This window comes from Diaphorina citri, unplaced genomic scaffold (genome assembly GCF_000475195.1).
Source record: "Diaphorina citri unplaced genomic scaffold, Diaci psyllid genome assembly version 1.1 scaffold298, whole genome shotgun sequence".
In the NCBI taxonomy this organism is placed as follows: domain Eukaryota; kingdom Metazoa; phylum Arthropoda; class Insecta; order Hemiptera; family Psyllidae; genus Diaphorina; species Diaphorina citri.
Genome location: NW_007377733.1, coordinates 159,492 through 182,690, shown reverse-complemented (window position 1 = coordinate 182,690; position 23,199 = coordinate 159,492). Strand labels below are relative to the sequence as shown.

Here is a 23,199-nt window from a genome sequence, read left to right as displayed (position 1 = left end):
AGACTCATTTGATTGCATTGTTTTGTTTGATAAATCAATAATGTATGCATGTTACTGGAAAACCTCTCGTTTGGGTGTCGCGGTGTTACAACTGACGTCAATTATTACATCAATACTATCAATACCAATGTACAGTTGTTGTACAGTCTAACTAGATAAATGCTAGTATTGGGAGCCCCAAAGAACAAAATTTCAGATGAAGCTCTGTGGAAACACAAGGAAATTAGTGGCATATTTGTAGTTCTATCCAGTAGGTACCTCGATTATTTCAACTAATTGGGACCGAGGATAGTTGAAATACCCGAGATTCTGTATGAAAGTTGAAATAATCGAATTTCAGTATAAAACAATGAAAAGAGGGCAAAATCTAGATACAAAACAGCAAAATGGGGAATAAATACCCTATTAAAATTAAACAAAACGAACTAAGAAATAAACAAAAAACATGTCTTCGACATCGTTTTCTTCGAGTTATACCATTCGGCATAACTCAAAGAACAATAGCAACAATACGTTTACATTTGCAACCTAATCTTTGTCCTCCTGTCAACCAGTGGTTTATAACGTCTATTTTACAGTAATAAAGACTCATTTGATTGCATTGTTTTGTTTGATAAATCAATAATGTATGCATGTTACTGGAAAACCTCTCGTTTGGGTGTCAGTGTTACAACTGACGTCAATTATAACATCAATACTATCAATACCTATATACAGTTGTTGTACAGTCTAACTAGATAAATGCTAGTATTGGGAGCCCCAAAGAACAAAATTTCAGATGAAGCTCTGTAGTGTGGAAACACAAGGAAATTAGTGGCATAATTGTAGTTCTATCCAGTAGGTACCTCGATTATTTCAACTAATTGGGACCGAGGGTAGTTGAAATACCCGAGATTCTCTATAAAAGTTGAAATAATCGAATTTCAGTACAAAGCAATGAAAAGAGGGCAAAATTTAGATACAAAAGAGCAAAACGGGGAATAAATACCCAATTAAAATTAAACAAAACGAACTAAGAAATAAACAAAAAACATGTCTTCGACATCGTTTTCTTCATCATTAGTCTCGTTAGTTTGAACACTTTCGATGATCTCTTCCTCTGATAAGATAGGATATCCTTTGAAAAATGAAAAAAAAAAAACTCATTTTGGAGTTGAAATAATAGAGAGTTGAAATGATCGAGGTTCCACTGTAGCAATTCCATGAAGTATAATGCTTACACGCGTAGTCAGTTGTGACTCTCGAAAAATTATAAAATTCCAAGTAGGTGTACCTCTGTGAAAAATAGTAATTCTAGGTATGCAATTAAGTTTGCATTAAAAATGAGTACGTAAAACTACTTGCCTATGCTAAAAAGAAGAAAAATTATCTAACTAATTACGGGTAATATTGGTTAACTTTAAGGTACATCCATGGAGTTCTATGAATGTGTTTGAAGAGAAACATAATATGAATGTGTTTGAAGAGAAAGAAGCAAAAACTCCTTTAAACTGCTGAATTTTGAAAAAGAAAAAACTTCAAACACAACATAACAAATAAAAAATCATAAAATTTAATGGGCTTGGCAAATTTTTGACGTTCGCGCGCCTCCCGGCACACTTGATTAGAAAAGTGAGCATAGCTAATTTATTGTTTCATATATCGAGCGAATTCTTCTGATATGACTTTATGACAATGTCGGTATCGAGATTAGAGCTATGTGTCATACTTACATGGGGAAACTAATTAAATATTAGATATTGAAAACCTACCTTCTGCCTACTAAGGCACGCTCAGAATAGGCACAGTACGATATTAGATGAACGCGTTCTATTAAATATTAGATATTGAAAACCTACCTTCTGCCTACTAAGGCACGCTCAGAATAGGCACAGTACGATATTAGATGAACGCGTTCTAGTCAAATTTCAAAGATACTATGGAAAAGTATTTACAATTCCATATTTCGATATGATTCGTCCAAATTCAAAATTCTGCTTTTCCATTGGCTATTACACTTGTAAGATACTTTTCCATACTTTGGTGATTTAGGGCACTAGTCAAATTTCAAAGATACACAAGGTGCAGTCAAATAGTAATTTTGCAAATGTGACCAAAGTTACACATTATTTAGGTACGAGTATGTATTGAAAAAGGAAAATCTCAGGCAGCTATATATGGGCCGGCCAATGAGAGCCTGAAAATTTATTATTTTACTATGTAGTTCAATTCCATAAGGACAGCGTAGTTAGCTTGTTACCTGAAGTACAACAATGACCAGTGCTCAATTCCTGAAAGGGACGGGTGTTCAAGGCATTTTACAAGCAAATGGAACACGTATTTGACTTTTGATTTGATTCCTAAATAATTGAATGAACGAAATTACTAGAAGTTCAAGACGAAGCGAAGGTAATTCCACGATTTATTTGTCTGTAAATTCTGCTCCGCAGTAACTCCTTAACGGTTGGTCGGGCTTTAAAGTCGTCGATCGACGTCGATTCACAATAAATGCACATCGACGGCCATCGACTATTAGTGGACACACCTTCACACAGGAATTTCAACACAGGAAGAAAATTTTTTGATTATATCTTGGGGTCTCACAAGTGAATTATTTACTGATCTACGGTCAAATAATTGAATAATAATAATAATAATAATAATAATAATAATAATAATAATAATAATAATAATAATAATAATAGTAATAATAATAAACTATTGACGATAAACTTCCATGCCTCGAGAGAGATTCGAACCCGCGATCTCCTAAATACCAGGCGTCAAGATTTAACTGAGTATAGCTCAGTAATCGTGGGTGGTGGCTCCCATTGACTCTGCGGGCCGCCACTGGAAAGTTCCAAGGGAAAACTCATCTGACTTTTCAAGAAGTCATAGCAGGACTGCAGGTGCTGATAGTATGTCCGTGCTACGGCATGCTATGGTTTGTGAATCATGAGGAAGATTCTCGTATATTGGACTGACCTTGATTGCTCATGAATTGATTTACAAAAGTATTACGCCATTACCTGAAGTACAACAATGACCAGTGCTCAATTCCTGAAAGGGACGGGTGTTCAAGGCATTTTACAAGCAAATGGAACACGTATTTGGCTTTTGATTTGATTCCTAAATAATTGAATAAATCCTAACTCAGGGGCGGGATTAATGCCTAAGGCATTCTCTTCCATCCAGAATTTTAATACAAGAGACTGAGGAATGTCCTACCAGCTACCGACCAAGTGAGAGTAAATTTGTTGCAAGAATTAGGAAAATGAATGCTTCACCAAAGTTTTATTAATAAATTTAAATAATAATAATAATAATAAATAAAAGGGATATCTTCTTTATTCTACCATCACCACTCGGCTAAAGCAGCTAACAACGACAACTAACAAACAAACAACTTGGAATGCCAAATTAAAATGGCCCCCTTTGGAAAAATTCTAAATCCCGCACTGGTACTTCGTAGAACAATAGTGATGTTAAAAGCTACCTATTATGTTCATTGTACATAGTTATATGCCTACGTAAATAAGTACATAATTTTTTCCACTGGAAAGAAACAACTTTTGATACCTACCTATGATGACTCATACTGACAGTACCGAGTATCGAGAACTTATTACAGATTTTATTGCGAATTTGTACTTTTTTATGCATAAACCAAAATGGGACTAGCCAATGCTGACAACTGACAGTATAAATAAGGCGATTCTAATAAAATAAATGGAATAAAATGGTTTTGCATTAGACGATTTTAGGTCTGTCCCCTAGATTTTCCAGAGAAACTTTTAACTGGGGAGTTTCCGCTTTAATTGGGGATTGTATGAATGATTGATCGGGAATTCAATGAACTATTTAACAATTTATTATTTATTTTACCAAACTGTTTGTTTTATTATTTGTTCTGTTTGCTAGAATTATGATTTCTCTTTTACAAGAAATACATTTCAATATTTTGTACCTTAGTCATCCCACGATTTCTAACAAACAGAACGTATCTAACAAGTCTGTAAATTTTACTACTGTTTATGTAGATGTAGTACCTACATTCTGTAGATTGTTACTGTAGGTACATTGTAAGTTACACACGTAATTATACTAATGTGTGCTTCGTACTCTGTATAATTATTTTAAAATGAAGTGATAATTAGATAATAGGTACTTCTTGTCGAGCATGAAAACTGCATTTCACGGATGAGTCAGGTAATTTAGTAGGAATGCAATAAGAGCTGCCCAGAGTGAGTCCCGCGCACGATTTCCCTGGGATCCGAGATGATTCAAGATGATTTGTAGGTACACCTATAATTAGTAATTAGCAATTTTAGTAGCTTATTGAATGTTCATTACAGTCTGGCTGGGGAACTTTAAACAGGGAGTATACCAGTCTGAAATTCCCTTGCTAAAGAAATACCAAAGGTTGAGTGCGAAGGGGATGAGAGTGGGTTCCGGGCACGATTTCTTGGGATTTCGGAAATTGATACTTGAAGGTAGGCCTATAGCTATACCTAATTACCTACTTATTAAGTAAGATTGTTCCGTACCTAAAAGCTACCTAGGGTTTCGATGTACAGGTCAATTTTATGACTTGGCTTGTACTCGAACCACCAACCCACATCTCGTCTTCTTCTTCTTCTTCTTCTTCTTCTTCTTCTTCTTCTTCTTCTCTTCTCTTCTTCTTGTTTAGTGGATGTGTCAGAATACCAACTTGTTGCAAAATTCATACTAAAGAAAATCAATACCTGCATACCTACTTGTGATTTTCAAATTTTTACAAGGTGACAAATTTCAACAATCTGAACCAATTTAGTAATCAGTAAGGCACTAAAATCTGAACCTCCACTTGAAATAAGTAGGCTAAAACCAAAACCTGCCTAAACAATAAGCGTGCCAGTCACGTGGCTTACACACCTACGGATTGATCTCACCGTTCATGCTAATATTTATCCAGTGACAATTACCCGATGTGTCTACCTTATCTTAAATAAGCAATTTGTTTACATGACTGAGTAAATACAGGCGTACATTTATAATGCCGCGATACTGAGAGGCTTCAGTCTAGTTTACTGAAATAGATTTCCTATTAGTAGATATGTATATGTAACTAGAGTAGGTACCTACCTAGTTACGTTGTTGATCTTGATAAAAGTAATCTATCTAATTTGGAAATAGCAGACAAAATAAGCGAAAAATGTGGAGATCTTGGAGGATTTTTTCCGGCAAAAAGTTCGAGAGGGACGTTGGGAACGGCAGAAGGATTGGAAGAGGTGTGAGGTGTAAACAAATTCTGAAATACGTAAAGATAATTGTGGCATAAATACAAGTGATCTTAATATTTAGGATATTTACGTCAAGTATTTATTTCATGAAAATTTTGAAGTTCTTTCTCAAATAATCTCCTAATTAAACCAATTGCCCCGTGAAATTTAGGTGCGTCTTGAAGTAAAAGTAGGTAACTATTTTTTGATGTTTTCTGCCATACCTAAGACCGAAAACAAAGTGAAACAGAGAGCAAAAAGTATAGAGCTTTTTGCTCTTTTCTATGCGGTTTAAACTCGTCGCTTTCCTATACCTCAATGCTCGACGCGCTATGCTTTCCGCTCCACTCTGTCGATGTCGTTAGCCTAAGTCAGTTTTTGACGTTCGAGCTCACTTTCGTCAGCCACAAATGACATTTCAATAGACAAGTCATTTAGGTACCATTTTAGGAATTCCTACTTGTGTAGAACGTCTGGGGCAGCGCAGCAACAGACTTGATTTAATATGAGAAGCAGAGATTTGTTTTTATCATAGCATCCTGTATGCTTGCATAGTGTAGATTTGTAGAACCTTTGGTTTTTTTCTAATCAATAGTTTTGAGAAAACGAGACAAGAAAAATATAGTAAGACAGACATCTCGATTTAACCACATGACAGATTAGACAGTAGATACCTACAAAGATAACACACACACCTGAGGCCAGGAATGGGCTTCTTGGGGCCCTCTACAAACATACTCGTGATTTTATTGACATTTTTGAATCCACTAGCGCAGTGGACTTGGGATCTGGCGGTTGGTGGTTCGAGCCCAAATCAAGTCATAAAATTTAGCGAGGTGTGTCGGGGAAACAACATTTTTTGTGACAAGTATTATATTTATCTTCTAATGTTCAACACAGTTAAAATAATCTCTCTTTCTCTCTTCTACATTCAGAATTCATCTCTAATCAAAAATTTTGACCAATTTGTTGGTATTTATAAGGCCCAGACAGTTCTATTGTGCTACATTAGTTCAACGGGAAAAAAGATAATGAATTCCTATACTCATAGAGAAGTAATGTTTATTAATGGAGACACACTTTTATTTCATACAATTACTGATAGTACAAACTATTGATTACGTATTGTCTTGTGTTATCATCAGAGAAGTTCAGAATATGGCACTTATTCTTCCAAAATATGGCACTTATTTTGGGAAAATATGGCATTTATTTGTTCAACCCTTCCAAAGTGCGACAGGCTCAAGTAATGTGACTGCTTGTCGAACGAAAAACGGTTCGAAGTCGAAGGAATAAGAACTAAAAACTTGAAAGTTGCTAACTTGACTAACAACCATAACAACACAGTTCAGTATAATTTTCTGCATAGGTCCCAATTTTATTGAAAATCTTGTGTTTGTGTTCCTGATCTTATCGCCTGCCACCAAGAATCTTACTGAGGTTTTTAGTTCATGTTACAATATCAAAGTGTCAACAGGTTTTTATTATGAGACGCAGACATACAAACCTGCTTTGGTAAGTTGTACAGGGTACCCCATGAAAATCGTTCTGGTATTTACCTAACGGAAAACGGAATGTCTTTTAAAGAATTATTTAGCGGGATTCCAACGCCCGTTGCACATCGGAAACGTAATCCCACGACTTTTAGTATAGCGCGTATAGTCGCCTGATAAGTGATAGAGAGTCTATATCATTTTCATTGGTTTTTCAGATTCAGGCGACTACGCTTCCAATATGAGTTGTGAGACGGACTTAACGCTAGTCTAACATTGTACGCGCGCTAAACGCGTGTCATGGGAAATGTGAATCTGAATACCTGCCTAGCACATCTAGAAGTGGGTTAGAATTAGTATGAGTGAGTGAGTCAGTCAGTCAGTCAGTGAGTCAGTTACACAAGGGGCTGTATATATGTAGGATAAATCGAAATATTGAGGATCGTCATTCAGGGCAAGGTTTTGAGGGCAAGTTTAGATATCTCTTTTTTTCCCCAATAAATCAGTTTTTATTTATTTTTAAACATGTACAATAACTCTCTCTCTATTGCTCGTTGTCTAAACTGTAGACATAATTGTCTACAATATTGTGGCGACTAAGGAGGGATCTAAATATAGCAAATAGGTAGGAAATTAGGAATTATAGCATATCAGATATTGCTGCAGGGAGTGTTGCTGCTAACAAAACGGCGGTATTTGACAAAACTCAAGCTTTCTGATTTTCGAAGAAACCAAAGGAATTTTCAAGTTTGTAAATTTTCATTCGGTTTCGTCTTCTAATGTTTTTGGCAAGTGGTAAATCTGCCGATTTCCAATCAAGATTCTCTTATTTTTTCTTTTGAACTTTTCACATACCTACTTACGTACCTACTTACTCCGAACTTAAGTATTATACTCGCAAAAAATTGTGGGTGGGGAATTGAGGCCAAATCCGGCGGGTGTCCCCCTTCATTCACCCACCAGGGATGAATGGAGGCACTAAGAAAAACATTTGTGGGTAAATCAGTCTTATTTCAGCGATCTATGATTCTATTTCAACTTTAGCCATTGCTGGAAACAAAATTACAAAATTTGTCAGATTGGTACAAAAATTGCACTAGGTAGGTACTTGTTTAGGCGGATTTCAGCCCTATTTATGATTATTTCACTCTTAGGAACGAATATATCAATAACACACATGTGAATAAGTGTCAAAAATTTCGACTGTGTAAATACAAAATAGCGAGATTAGATATCTACCCAAGTTATCTGAAGGGTTGGGTTGGAATTTTACAAGATTACTTCAGACTTCAGCATTTCATTTTATTATTGCCTATTTTTTAATTTAATTTTTATGTCATATTGATTACATTTTTCAGCATGTTAAAATAAGTTAATCAAAGGATTATCATGTAAATGTAGAGTCTATAACCTCCTGAAGACTGAAGAATAGGTAGATTTTGTTTAGTTGATTTGAAACCATTAGTTGACTTGCAGCCTGGTAATATAAACAGATATGCAATAAGACCTGCATATTGCATTGGCCTCGTAAAGAAGGCACTCACGTGATGTAGGTAGGGTCAATGTGCGTACCTAGGGACGGTTGTACCTAGGGACAAAGTCAATTTCAAGCAGGTCCTGCCCTCTAGAAACTCGGGGAAAGAACTGAGTACGCAGAAAAATCACGCGCAGCGACACTGTCATTTGTTATTGTTTATCTTGTCAATTTGTAAAATTATTTTCAATCAAGCAAAGAAAAACCAGGTATGCGGGGCACATCATCCGTGGATCAAGTGGCACTCTCTTGGCAAAAATCGTAGAAGGGAAGGTAGAAGGAACGAGGGACAGAGGAAGACAGAGAAGAGAATGGACCAACACAACAACCCGCATTTCTCAAAAAAAAAAAAAAAAAAAAAACTTCCTGCAAAATAGGGAGGATTAACAAAAAATTAACTATTTTTTGCAAACTCCGTGGTTAGTGAGCTCAAACTCTCGAGTTCTTGTCAGAAATCGGGCCTTATTGGATTGAAGCCCGGGCTTTATTTATCCTTTCATCGCCATGAAAAATGCGCATTCGCGAGATTTAACTTGTACGGTTATTTCGTTTGACACGTACGGTAATTTGGTTGTGGGCTGTGGGCATCTGGCAACGTTGGATTTAATCAAAAAAGTTTTATCTTCATTAGTGGCACTCTTTTATAAAATTAATTCCTTTTTAAATAAAATAAAATAACTTCTGCCTCTTTTATGCTCTTTTCGTCAAAGGAATCTCTCGCTTTATCCAACTGGTTAACAGTCCTCATTTTTTTAAGTGTATCTCGATTAATATCCTAAATTTATCCATTGCCCAACAAAAACCCATCTCAACATTCCCAAGTTGGATCTTAAATAAAATAAAATAACTTCTGCCTCTTTTATGCTCTTTTCGTCAAAGGAATCTCTCGCTTTATCCAACTGGTTAACAGTCCTCATCTTTTTAAGTGTATCTCGATAAATATCCTAAATTTATCCATTGTCCAACAAAAACCCTTCTCAACATTCCCAAGTTGGATCTTTGGCCTTATCACAAAGTTGCTGATACATCAGGTGAGTCAGTAGATATTTTACATCTCAGAAGGATATTGCTAAACTTGTCAAAAAGTACCTCTAACTATTGGTCAACAAACATCACATCTTTAAGGGTTGAATAAAGAAAGGCAGTTTTTAATCGGTGGGGACAAGTAAGAAAAAACTACACACCCCACAGGAAGCTAAGAAGTTCAAGTTTATATCCTCTTAAACTTCAAAGTTTAGGAGGAAAAAGTATCTTTATACCAATCTTAGGTCCCTCATCAGATTTGGAAGACACAGGTATCCAAATGGAATCCCTAGTGTTAAATTTTAGTGTCTTCTATGCATATAAGACACTTGAACTTGTGTGCAAGCACAAATGCAAGAAAAACACTTCAACATAGACTAACATAAAGCATAAAGATAACTCCAGCCAATCAGACTAGACCTCAGCTGGTTAATTGATTAGTGTGTCTATAGTAGGCATACAATATGGTTATGTAACATCTAACATATCCTTAAAGTTCGGAAATTTTTAAGGAAATTAAATTTGGGCTCCTCCACTCTATTTCCCCACTTTAATATAATAAGCATTGGTACAAGAGAAATGCTCAATATTTTAACTAACTCTTAAATTTCCCAACATTTCAGACACAGAGTGAAGTATGATGAAAATTTTATAACCCAGAATGGAAAGAAAATCAAGCATTGAACTTCTGAACTCGGAGTCAGGCCATCATTGTAATGCAAGCTCTGATTCTTTGGGATCAGACTCGAAATCCAGTTCACTCAATTCTAAGCTGGGCCAAGAACCTGTAAGTTTATATATATATTTTTTTATTTTTCAAGGTAGAAAAGTACATACCTAGGTATTCATCTAACATCTTAAAAATGGATTAGAAATTATAGACAAATTATAAATACCTAAGTATTGTGGCAATAAAAATAATAAAACCATGAGATTTGACCTACAGCCATGAGCCTTGGTCAGTTTTTGGCTAAATAATCTGAAAATATACACCTTCAATCACATTGCCAGCATTTATTTAATTTATTTATTATAAAGTTTAATAAATTAAATCATTACTCTTCCAGGCTCAGCCCAGCAATAACAATGAACCAATTCAAACCTCAAGACCAGATGATTTACCATTGTTACCCGGAGAAATAATACAGGGTTTTGCCCGAGAGGTAACATATCTCTGTCCGTATTCTGGTCCTGCTCGGGGAATTCTCTCTGTCACAAACTATAAACTGTATTTCCGAAGTATTGATAGGGAGACTCCCTATGTTGTAGAAGTTCCATTGGGTGTGGTGAGTATTAAGTTAAATACTAGAAGTAATGACATTTGGTTTTGGCTACATAAACTTAAGTAAGTAAATTTTATGAGTGGATGTCCTTTGCACTCAACCTTTGCTACTTCTTGAGCGAGGGAAATTTCAGGCTTGTATCCTCCCTGTTTAAAGTCCTCCACAAAAATTAAAAAAAAAAAAAAAAAAAAAAAAAAAAAAAAAAAATCCATGCTGTAAACTTATGATTTATAAATGAAACTAAATGTATCACCCCCTTCCCCCAATAGTTATGTTTCAGGAAATATTTTTGGTAATGTTTTCATTTATTGTTACATTGCAGGTGAGCCGTGTAGAAAAAGTTGGTGGTCAATTAAGTAGAGGTGAAAATTCCTATGGAATTGAATTGTTTTGTAAAGATATGAGAAACCTTAGGTTTGGCCACAAGCAAGAAAATCACTCAAGACGAAATGTGTTTGAGAAAAGGTGAGCCGTGTAGAAAAAGTTGGTGGTCAATTAAGTAGAGGTGAAAATTCCTATGGAATTGAATTGTTTTGTAAAGATATGAGAAATCTTAGGTTTGGCCACAAGCAAGAAAATCACTCGAGACGAAATGTGTTTGAGAAGTTACAACAGTATGCATTCCCCCTATCTCATAAGCTGCCTATCTTTGCATTTGAATACACAGAAACTTTTCCGGAAAATGGGTGGAACATTCATGAACCAATTGCTGAACTGAAGAGAATGGTGAGTAAGATTAAATCTGGCTTGCTTACTACTCACAGACGCATGGTACTTAGTATCAATAAATATTTCATGTGAGAATAAGTTTTTCCTAGTCCTACACTTACCTATTCATACAAAATAAATAACACTCTCAGAAATAATTTTAGACAACATGATCTTAATATTTTGACATCTGCTGAAAGGTACTCTTTGACGACTACTCTGTGAACTCTAATCTTTAAGTATTCTAAAGGTTCAACTAAGATTTGATAAGAAATTATTTTGACATACCCACTGGAATTCAAGTTTCTATTTTCCGTTTTTATATCTGTGTTGCATTTTGTTTCAGGGTGTTCCTAATGACATGTGGAAAATATCTCGCATCAATGAGAACTACGAAATATGTGATAGCTACCCTACCATCCTAGCAATTCCTACTCAGGTTACTGATGAAGAAATTCGAGTCATTGCTCAGTTCAGGTAAAATATCTTGATCCCTTGTTAGTAGAACTATCAAAGGACGTGGGGTTCCTAGTCCTATAGTTAATGAGAAAAATTAAATAACCATTCTTGTAGTTATTTTGTTTTTGAGAATTTTTGACCCCAGATTTGGTGTTCCTTGTTGCATTTTGTGCCTACTACAGTTTCCTTTTCTTACCAACCAAGGCTATAAAAAGTCTCATTTTCTTGCTTATACTTCAGTACATCTTTCTCACATTAAATGGTTTGTAAGAAAATCATGTAACGTACCTAGAGTTTTCTTGATTTTTACTCACATATTTAAGAATTAAGTACCTACATACCATTAAAAATAGAAAGTAAAACGTATAAAAGCAACCATGTGTTATTCCAGGTCGAGAGGCAGAATTCCAGTCCTGTCGTGGATTCACCCGGAATCTCAGGCTACTATCACCAGAGCATCCCAGCCTCTCGTGGGAGTGGGAGGCAAGAGATGTAAAGAAGACGAAAGGTATATTCAGATGATCATGGATGCGAATGCGCAGTCACATAAGCTGTTCATCATGGATGCTAGACCAAGGTAAAGTATCTTCTATTAGTTTCTCCTCTCAGTTATCATAAACCACCTAGGCACTACAGTTATTATTAGTTCAGTAAACTCAGAAAAAGACCCCTGCGAAGTTACTGAAGGCCCAATTGAGAAGCAACATTGCAAGAACTGTAGAACTTAAAAATGGCCCCTAAGGACCCTACAGTCCTAATTGGGTCCAAAATAGGATGAGGAAATTCCCGTCATGTGTTGTTGTTTTATCAGCAGGAGCCTCCTCATTTTGTATCCTCAGCTCCGTCCGCCTCATCAGTGGGGAGTTGTAGGAATATAGCCACCTCCCTGGGATGTCGTGGGGTTCCTAGTCCTATAGTTAATGAGAAAAATTAAATAACCATTCTTGTAGTTATTTTGTTTTTGAGAATTTTTGACCCCAGTTTTGGTGTTCCTTGTTGGATTTTGTGCCTACTACAGTTTCCTTTTCTTACCAACCAAGGCTATAAAAAGTCTCATTTCCTTGCTTATACTTCAGTACATCTTTCTCACATTAAATGGTTTGTAAGAAAATCATGTAACGTACCTAGAGTTTTCTTGATTTTTACTCACATATTTAAGAATTAAGTACATACCATTAAAAATAGAAAGTAAAATGTATGAAAGCAACCATGTGTTATTCCAGGTCGAGAGGTAGAATTCCAGTCCTGTCGTGGATTCACCCGGAATCTCAGGCTACTATCACCAGAGCATCCCAGCCTCTCGTGGGAGTGGGAGGCAAGAGATGTAAAGAAGACGAGAGGTACATTCAGATGATTATGGATGCGAATGCGCAGTCACATAAACTGTTCATCATGGATGCTAGACCAAGGTAAAGTATCTTCTATTAGTTTCTCCTCTCAGTTACCATAAACCACCTAAGCACTACAGTCATTATTAGTTTAGTAAACTCAGAAAAAGACCCCTGCGAAGTTACTGAAGGCCCAATTGAGAAGCAACATTGCAAGAACTGTAGAACTTAAAAATTGCCCCTAAGGACCTACAGTCCTAATTGGGTCCAAAATAGGATGAGGAAATTCCCGTCATGTGTTGTTGTTTTATCAGTAGGAGCCTCCTCATTATGCATCCCCAGCTCCGTCCGTCTCATCAGTGGGGAGTTGTAGGAACATAGCCACCTCCCTGGGACCTGGGACGGACCCACAGGACGTCATGTGTTGAACACGGTGCCAAATTTCTTCAACATCAAACGAAATCAGAATTGGACCAATACCCGATGTACACCATCCTTACACAGTTACACTGCGGGGGATCTGGGACGGACCCACAGGACGTCATGTGTTGAACACGGTGCCAAATTTCTTCAACATCAAACGAAATCAGAATTGGACCAATATCCGATGTACACCATCCTTACACAGTTACACTGCGATCTTTCTGATGAAACATTGGTCTTTATTTCTAAACCAATGTATCTATTTCTCTAATCTCATTGATGTGGCCTGTTTCAGCGCCAATGCCATCGCCAACAAAGCCAAAGGAGGAGGTTACGAGTCGGAAGAATCGTATCAGAATGCAGAGTTAGTGTTCTTGGACATTCATAATATACATGTCATGCGGGAGTCACAGAGAAAACTCAAAGGTAGGAGTTTGTTTCTTTTTTTTTTTTTAGTTAAATATCAAAATGAGTTTTCATAGGGAGTAGCTTCCTAGTGAACCAAAAACACAACCCTGACCCAAAGTTTGTCGAAAAATAAACAGCTCCATTAATGGGATCCTCAAAGTACAATAGATTAGAATTAGCACATAAACAAACTGGTTATAGCTGAGATCCCTACTTGCTATCACCGTGAAGAGGCATTAGAAACTGTAGAACACCGTCATGTGTGAATAATATGGTCCTGCTTCTCACAAACGACCGATATAGGTACTTATGATTATAACACCTGAATAAGTCAAAAATAGTCCTAAAAGAATTCTAGCCTTGATTAAAAGTCGAGAGCTCTTTTAGAAAAACAAAGAGAATATCACAAAAGATCTTATCAGGCTGCAGTGAGCCCATGACATAGAGCTTCAAGAGCCGACGCGGACGGCCCTATTCATACCAATAGATTTACCAACATTTTGACGTCATTTGTTTCATTTTAAATGTAAAATAAAATGTCCTTTTGGGGCTCAACTGAGAATCATTTTGTTCGTTTTTTCCAGAGCTATGTTTTCCTCAGATCGACGAAGCGCGCTGGTTCTCTGGTGTGGACTCAACCTACTGGCTGAAACACATCAAATGTATCTTAGCAGGAGCTTGCCGTATTGTGGACAAGGTGGAAAACCATAAGACTTCCGTCCTAGTACATTGCTCGGATGGTTGGGACAGAACTGCTCAGGTAAGACAAGGAGATTCAGCTCTAGGTCTATTGAGCTCGTGAAAGAATTATTAGACGAAATAAAAAATAAAAACAATCATAATTCCACAATCAGTAAGGATGGATCCTCAAAGTACAATAGATTAGAATTAGCACATAAACAAACTGGTTATAGCTGAGATCCCTACTTGCTATCACCGTGAAGAGGCACCAGAAACTGTAGAACACCGTCATGTGTGAATATGGTCCTGCTTCTCACAAACGACCGATATAGGTACTTCTCAAGGATGATTATAACACCTGAATAAGTCAAAAATAGTCCTAAAAGAATTCTAGCCTTGATTAAAAGTCGAGTGCTCTTTTAGAAAAACAAAGATCTTATCAGGCTGCAGTGAGCCCATGACATAGAGCTTCAAGAGCCGACGGGGACGGCCCTATTCATACCAATAGATTCATCAACATTTTGACGTCATTTGTTTCATTTTAAATGTAAAATAAAAGGTCCTTTTGGGGCTCAACTGAGAATTCATTTTGTTCGTTTTTTTCCAGAGCTATGTTTTCCTCAGATCGACGAAGCGCGCTGGTTCTCTGGTGTGGACTCAACCTACTGGCTGAAACACATCAAATGTATCTTAGCAGGAGCTTGCCGTATTGTGGACAAGGTGGAAAACCATAAGACTTCCGTCCTAGTACATTGCTCGGATGGTTGGGACAGAACTGCTCAGGTAAGACAAGGAGGTTTCAGCTCTAGGTCTATTGAGCTCGTGAAAGAATTATTAGATAAAAAAAAAATAAAAACAATCATAATTCCAAAATCAATAAGGAATTTTTTAAAGAAGTTTGACAGAGGGAACTGTAAGTGCTGAGGTCTTATCGTCCCGAAATTGAAAAGAGAAGAAGGATAGGAGAAAGCCAGCCGTTCCGAGAACGAACCTTATTTGGTTAGGATAAAATCCGGTAATGCCGCCACTGTTCGCTACTCGATTAAAGTTACTACTCAATTGTCCTCATGAGATCGAGTGCATCCCGAACTCAAGGCACAGATTTCAAAATGAAGTACTATCCCTTCATTTCAAAATATGTGCCCTGAGTTTCATTATTCAGGCACGTTGAAAAGAGAAGAAGGATAGGAGAAAGCCAGCCGTTCCGAGAACGAACCTTATTTGGTTAGGATAAAATCCGGTAATGCCGCCACTGGTCGCTACTCGATTAAAGTTACTACTCAATTGTCTTCATGAGATCGAGTGCATCCCGAACTCAGTGTGCCCTGAGTTTCATTATCCAGGCACAGAACCGAAAAAACTTTGACCCCGCCGGGAATCGAACCCGGGACCACCGGATTGTAAACAAAATCTGTTTTTATTTCCAGCTCACCGCTCTTGCCATGTTGCTTCTCGACCCCTACTACAGAACTATCAAAGGATTCGAAGTCCTTATCGAGAAGGAGTGGCTTAGTTTCGGACACAAGTTTCAGCAGAGGATAGGTCATGGGGATGATAAACATTCGGATGCTGATAGGTATGCTAATTTTCATTATTATTTTATACTTGGGTTTTTTTTTCTTTTTTTTTTTCAATTAATTATTTTCAAGAGGTTTTATAGAGGGAACTATGGTCTAGGAGAAAGCCAGCCGTTCCGAGAATGAACCTTATCTGTTTAGGATTTAATTTAGCATTTCTTTACATTTAGTTGAAAATAGTAGTTGACTTATTGAGAGAAGAGAAACGGTTGTAAATTTTCACACATTAGGAATTTCAGAGGAGTGGACCAATTGATCATTAGATCTGTATTCTAACCTCTAACCCTTTCATGCACAGATAGGACATAATGCAAAGAGTCTTGAGCATTCTTATCTTATCTCATAAAGGAAAATAGAAGAGTGTTTCATAAGTTTCATTGCCGTTTCTATTTCGTAAATAGAACTACTATCGTGGTCTGTCGTATCATGCCCATATTGTCCATCCCTTAGTTTATGGGTTTGCTAATTTTATTTTTTTTTTTTTATTTTTTTTTTTTTTTTTTTTTCAATTAATTATTTTCAAGAGGTTTTATAGAGGGAACTATGGTCTAGGAGAAAGCCAGCCGTCCGAGAATGAACCTTATCTGTTTAGGATTTAATTTAGCATTTCTTTACATTTAGTTGAAAATAGTAGTTGACTTATTGAGAGAAGAGAAACGGTTGTAAATTTTCACACATTAGGAATTTCAGAGGAGTGGACCAATTGATCATTAGATCTGTATTCTAACCTCTAACCCTTTCATGCACAGATAGGACATAATGCAAAGAGTCTTGAGCATTCTTATCTTATCTCATAAAGGAAAATAGAAGAGTGTTTCATAAGTTTCATTGCCGTTTCTATTTCGTAAATAGAACTACTATCGTGGTCTGTCGTATCATGCCCATATTGTCCATCCCTTAGTTTGTCTATTAGATGGGCGATAAGAGACACAATAATGTTCATTGAGGTGCTTGGTCAGCTTGCTTCAGTAGGTGTTTTTGTGCCTGTTTTGCACTTTTAGGAAATGACGCTATTGATCACTTTTTATTTGGTCTTTAAATTTAAGGTATAAATGAGCACTATCACTACCTATTATTTTATTTCATGTTTTTGTTCTATTATTTTATTTCACGTTTTTTTTCTTTTTTCTAGATCGCCAGTATTTTTACAACTGATAGACGCAGTATGGCAAGTGACCACTATGTTTCGACATGCGTTTGAGTTCAATGAACATTTCCTCATCACCATTCTTGACCATTTGTATTCGTGTCGCTTTGGTACCTTCTTGTTCAATAGGTAAGTATTTTACTTGACTTAGTTCGAGTCCAAGTCAAGTCATAAAATTTGGCTTATTGCATTAAGCGGGGAACGACATTTGGACAAGCATTTATGCTTAACACAATTAAAATTCTTTGCTCCTAGGTAAGTATTTTACCAATTAAAAGGAGGAAAAAAGAATTTTAATTTTGTTAAACATACTTAAATGCTTGCCTCATTTATTTCGCCTTTTCCCGTGTTCATACGGGGTCGGTGTTTTTCGTCAGCCTCTCAATCAGTCCTAGCTAGGGTGATTGCTTTGGGCTGACATTTGGTTTTGGCTACAAATTTTACGAGTGGATGCCCTTCGCACTCAACCTTTGCAATTTCTTTAGCAAGGGAAATTCAGACTGGTATACTCCCAGTGTAAAGTCCTCCAGCCAGACTGAGCTGGTCTACTACCTATTCAAGGTCCCCCAGCCAGAAATTTATAAATAAATAATTATAGGTAATTAATGAAGGTAATCATAATTTATAAATTAATTTTATTATTTTTTAGTGATCGAGAAAGAAATCAAGAGAACATGAAGCAGCGTACAGTTTCCTTGTGGTCGTATATCAATAGCTCTCTAGATTTGTACAAGAATCCTCTGTACTTCCCTCAGCTGCATGTGCTGGAGCCCATTGCCTCCATGAGGCATATCAAACTGTGGAAGGGACTGTATTGTCGATGGAACCCTAGTATGAGGGCTCAGGTGAGTGTTACAAGTATAATAAAGTACAATTAGGTACTCAAGGGGGTTTTTCCAAGAAGTTTGACAGAGGGAACTGTAACAACGAAGGTCTTATCGTCCCGAAATCGAAGAGAGGAAGACAGGATAGGAGAAAGCCATCCGTTCCGAGAACGAACCTTATCTGTTTAGGATAAAGTTCGGCCCAGGCGGGAATCGAACCCGCAACCTAGCGCTTACAAGGCAGACAGACTCCCCTTGAAGCTTTACAATAGAAATTTAATAATACCTAGTGTAAACTACCTTGGCAGTCACTGAAGAAACCGACCTCCACCCAGCAAATATAATTGGGAAAGTTGAGGCTCCCGTGGTCACTTAGGTTAAGCTACGTCGAGTAGAGCGGATAACGGACTGGGCCCCAGTAACGCCAAATGCCGCGCCGGTTCTAACTGCTAGGTGTGTTTTTGTTTTCAAGATAAAACGAACCGGGGTATAATGAGAAAAAATAAATAAATATTAAAAATACATTTTTGTTTCAGGACCCAATATACCAAAGAACTCGAGAATTGTTGGTTTTGAAAGAACAACTGGACAAATCATCCGAGGAATGTCGCAAAGAATTGAAAGCCAGAATGCCAAGAACTGTGAGCACACCTACTCGCCTTGCATCTCATATTCATATCTAGAGAATTTCATCATGATAGGAACCATATACTCTGTTAACACATATTTGTTCTTCTATCAACGACCGTTCTAATAGCTTCAATAAAAAACTAATACGTAAGAAAAATATTATTTGGCTTTGCCCTCTATCTGTTGTCTACCAGAAAAAAAATCCATGTTAAACCTATTGGAATAGTATCTCAAGTGCCTAATTTCCATACACTTTTATAATATTTTGCACTTTAATTTTTTTTCGACAATCGATTTGTTTTCAATAAAAAAAAAAGTACATAAGTAAATAACTCGTAACGTAGTGACATAATGCGACATTTTTCAAATACAGATATCAGATATTATGTAAAGCAGATAGTCCCATTTTATTCAAAGTTTTATAAGTCCTATTTTATTAAAGTTTTATATTATTGTTTCAGTAAAAGTTTCCAAGTTTTTTTTTTGTTCATTTTAGAGGTACCTACATTACCTATCGTTGGTACCTACATTTCTCTTTCAGGTCGGGGATAAAGTCGAGTTTAAAAATCAATAGATAATCGTGAATAATCTGGGATCGGGATTACACAATGGATAAAGAATATTAGGTAGGTACCTTTTTCATTTCCTTCAAAGCCCGCATGTCCAGGAATCCAGGTGATTTTCACCCTGTTCCTTTCTGCTAGCCTTTTCAGGAGATGTTTGCATTCCCAGACAAGTTTGGATTTTGTCTGGTTGTTTTCAAGGGCTTTTATAGCCGCTTGACTGTCAGAAAAGATTTTGATGGAGTATGCCGCGCCGGTTCTAACTGCTAGGCGTGTTTTTGTTTTCAAGATAAAACGAACCGGGATATAATGAGAAAAATAAATAAATATTAAAAATACATTTTTGTTTCAGGACCCAATATACCAAAGAACTCGAGAATTGTTGGTTTTGAAAGAACAACTGGACAAATCATCCGAGGAATGTCGCAAAGAATTGAAAGCCAGAATGCCAAGAACTGTGAGCACACCTACTCGCCTTGCATCTCATATTCATATCTAGAGAATTTCATCACGATAGGATAGGATGACTATGTACTCTGTTAACACATATTTGTTCTTCTATCAAAGACCGTTCTAATAGCTTCAATAAATAACTAATTAAACGTAAGAAAAATTAAAATTATTTGGCTTTGCCCTCTATCTGTTGTCTACCAGAAAAAAATCCATGTTAAACAATCTATTGGAATAGTATCTCAAGTGCCTAATTTCCATACACTTTTATAATATTTTGCACTTTAATTTTTTTTCGACAATCGATTTGTTTTCAATAAAAAAAAAAGTACATAAGTAAATAACTCGTAACGTAGTGACATAATGCGACATTTTTCAAATACAGATATCAGATATTATGTAAAGCAGATAGTCCCATTTTATTCAAAGTTTTATAAGTCCTATTTTATTAAAGTTTTATATTATTGTTTCAGTAAAAGTTTCCAAGTTTTTTTTTTGTTCATTTTAGAGTACCTACCGTTGGTACATTTCTCTTTCAGGTCGGGGATAAAGTCGAGTTTAAAAATCAGTAGATAATCGTGAATAATCCGGGATCGGGATTACACAATGGATAAAGAATATTAGGTAGGTACCTATAACTATAAGATATTATTTTTTAATCGAACTTCTCGCTAAAACTATCCATAGGCCATCTTTTCAGATGTACGGTATTTCAGTCATGGTCGACTTCTATTTCTATGCTCTGGCAACACTGTAAATGTGAAGCTGAAGCATCTCTATTTTTAAAACCTTTGAAAATTTTGAAATTTTTCTTTTACCACGAAGGAAAATGGAAATTTAGCGTTCTCAACTTCGCAAGGATAAATGAATTGTATTAGGTAACGTGCAATAAAGATCTTTACTTCAAGCAAGAACAGTTTTACTCCGTATAGAAGGTGTACGTAATAGTTTTCATTGAGAAGTTGCCGCTCCTGTTTCACGGCATTCTTGGACTCCCGGCGGAATAAGTTCAACTCATATCTGGTAAGTGGCAAGTTAGGTAATCTGTAAGTTGTAGGTCATCATTGAGGTACCTAGGTAAATTCTTTGACTTGTGAGACAAGGACTTATGGAAAGCCAACTCGGTCTGATTGGTTTGAACTTGGGAATTTGGTGCTGTGGTAGATCATTTTATAGGTTAGGTACTTGAGTTCATTTCACATTGAAAGAGTAACAAAGTCTGAAGGCATGAGTGTGAAAGCCCAGAAATCTTCAGAGTGGTGGCTATCAGCGTAGAAGCACAGTTTTATTGCTTTTTACCTTCAATTAACTAATTTGTTCTCTATGTTTTGTTCCAGTGACTAAACATATCAAGATGAGCAGTTCAGTGTGCTACAAGTGTAACAAAGCAGGGCATATTCAACGAGACTGCCCTAATAGAGGAAGTGGAGGTGGTAGCTATGAGAGAAATAGCCGCCCTAGAATGGACTCCAAATGTTACAAATGCAACAGATCAGGGCATTTTGCAAGAGACTGCAAAGAAGAGTTGGACAGATGTTACCGATGTAATGGTGCAGGACATATTGCTAAAGATTGTCAGCAAAATCCAGATGAAAATACTTGCTACACATGTAGAAAGCCTGGACACATTGCTCGAGACTGCACAGAGAGGGATTCCAATTCACGTTATCAGCAGGTGTCATGTTACAAATGTAATGTGGTAGGTCATTGGGCAAGGGACTGCACTGCTGCTGATAAGCTTTGCTACAGTTGTTCACAACCTGGGCACATTAGCCGTGATTGTTCTAACAGAACCAGGGATTAAACAATGAGCTACTACAATAATTCTCGATACATCTGGTGGAATAACAAGTTTCTAACTCCCAGATCCAGATAGGATAAGATATTTTATTTATACTGAACTCATATTTATATTTCATTTCATCCTCCTTGAGGGGGACTACATTGGCACTAATAACATCCAACTTGCTGTTAATGGTTGAAACTCTTTCAGGTAGGTTATTAAATAAGACAATCTCAAACCATATTCTTAATTTTTGTTTTAAATTATATTTTACTAACACACAATTAGCTCTTTTGGTAAGCAATGTAAGATTAACTACCTAGGAAGCACATCATCTTGAGCCAAATCTGTACTTTTCAGGAACAATTTCATTGGTTATTAATAGTGCAAGGGACAAGGAATAAAATATTATAAGAGGCAAGAGCAAGAAACAAAATATTGGATGTAAGACGTAGGAATTCCTTTGAGATCAGGAGGAATGCTGAAATAGGTATTCATGCAGGTATAATTTTGTTTACACCTGAGAGCTATGCCCAGCTGATGAATTCCAACAAGAACAAAATGTGTCTTTAAAAAACTCAAAGGTGTCCCAAAATAATAAAGAGGAAGAAGACAAACATAATTTTTAGTTTTTAATATATGGTACTAAACCATGTTTATTTCAAATAATCTTGACTCCTCCAGACAAAGTGTCTCTCCACATGGCAATTTCAATCACAATAACTTGGGTAGGTATATAAATGTCTGGGACATTGAGGGGGGGGAAATTGATTGTTGGTTATCATTAATTTTTTGGACCCCGTACTTAACAAAATAAATAATAACAAAATTAGCTCCTCAGTAACTCTTTTATTGAGAATATAGTCATATCTTCCAAGCTTACCTACAAAGCTTCTCAGTATCCATTTCATTGAGAACCCACAGAGGGTATGTACCTAGATTCAAAACCCACAAAGAATTGATCATCACATAAACAGGTTTTGAAAAATAAATTTCTATTGAACTCCATTAACAAAACCAACATCCAGAATTGAAAGTTTTAAGAAAAAGAACAGACCAACAAATTTACATTTCCTGAGTTTACAACAGGACAGTTTTTCAAAGAAAATGTGTGTCTATCTAATATACTGTCAAATTATAACAAATCCACAAACATAAAATAATTGTAATAAATAATAATAAAAGGGACCTTTGTTCTTAGAAAAGTCTTGTAATTTCGAAGGTGAATTTTGAGTCACCAATTTTTCATTTCAAAGCATAGTAACAGAAAGTAGTAAGAAGTGAGTAAATTTGATTCTAGCAATCTGGTTGGATGAAGAAAATTTTGTTCTTTGCTGCCAAGTAAATTCAGATCAAAGGTCACTTTTATGTAACTTACAGATACCCTTGGTTAAATGTTACTTTCAGTTGAGTAACAATGAAAACTTACAAGACCAACAAGAGGTCTCATAATAATTTGTATTTGTCAGGCTGAAATGGTTTTCAAGGTGTACTTATCTTAAACAGCAATTTAATTGCTCTGAAATGGCACATAAACAGCATCCATATTGCTGTATTGTGTATGTAAATCAGATGGTTGTAATGATGAACATCTTTTCCAATACATATTTTGAAAATCATTACCTAGTGATGAGATATAAATATT

General features: G+C 36.3%; 2 protein-coding genes across 2 annotated transcripts; both read left to right on the top strand.

Moving 5' to 3' along the window:
• The first annotated feature begins 9,102 nt into the window (after positions 1 to 9,102).
• LOC103507217 (myotubularin-related protein 2) lies at positions 9,103 to 19,224 on the top strand. Its single transcript, XM_008471669.2, has 12 exons — positions 9,103 to 9,298; positions 9,914 to 10,077; positions 10,358 to 10,576; positions 11,039 to 11,299; positions 11,628 to 11,758; positions 12,132 to 12,317; positions 13,787 to 13,917; positions 14,484 to 14,659; positions 16,008 to 16,156; positions 17,290 to 17,433; positions 17,954 to 18,149; positions 18,665 to 19,224. The coding sequence occupies exons 2-12, from the start codon at positions 9,952 to 9,954 to the stop codon at positions 18,809 to 18,811; spliced, it is 1,866 nt and encodes a 621-aa protein (XP_008469891.1). The 5' UTR covers positions 9,103 to 9,298; positions 9,914 to 9,951; the 3' UTR covers positions 18,812 to 19,224.
• Positions 19,225 to 20,525: 1,301 nt separating this feature from the next.
• LOC103507215 (CCHC-type zinc finger protein CG3800-like) lies at positions 20,526 to 21,736 on the top strand. Its single transcript, XM_008471665.3, has 2 exons — positions 20,526 to 20,794; positions 21,109 to 21,736. The coding sequence occupies exon 2, from the start codon at positions 21,126 to 21,128 to the stop codon at positions 21,573 to 21,575; it is 450 nt and encodes a 149-aa protein (XP_008469887.1). The 5' UTR covers positions 20,526 to 20,794; positions 21,109 to 21,125; the 3' UTR covers positions 21,576 to 21,736.
• Positions 21,737 to 23,199: the final 1,463 nt, after the last annotated feature.

Coding starts and splice junctions, on each gene's coding strand:
- LOC103507217 (XM_008471669.2), top strand. CDS start 9,952: ATGGAAAGAAAATCAAGCATTGAACTTCTGAACTCGGAGTCAGGCCAT. Junction 11,759..12,131: donor CGAGTCATTGCTCAGTTCAG/GTAAAATATCTT, acceptor GTGTTATTCCAG/GTCGAGAGGCAGAATTCCAG. Junction 18,150..18,664: donor ACCCTAGTATGAGGGCTCAG/GTGAGTGTTACA, acceptor TTTTTGTTTCAG/GACCCAATATACCAAAGAAC.
- LOC103507215 (XM_008471665.3), top strand. CDS start 21,126: ATGAGCAGTTCAGTGTGCTACAAGTGTAACAAAGCAGGGCATATTCAA.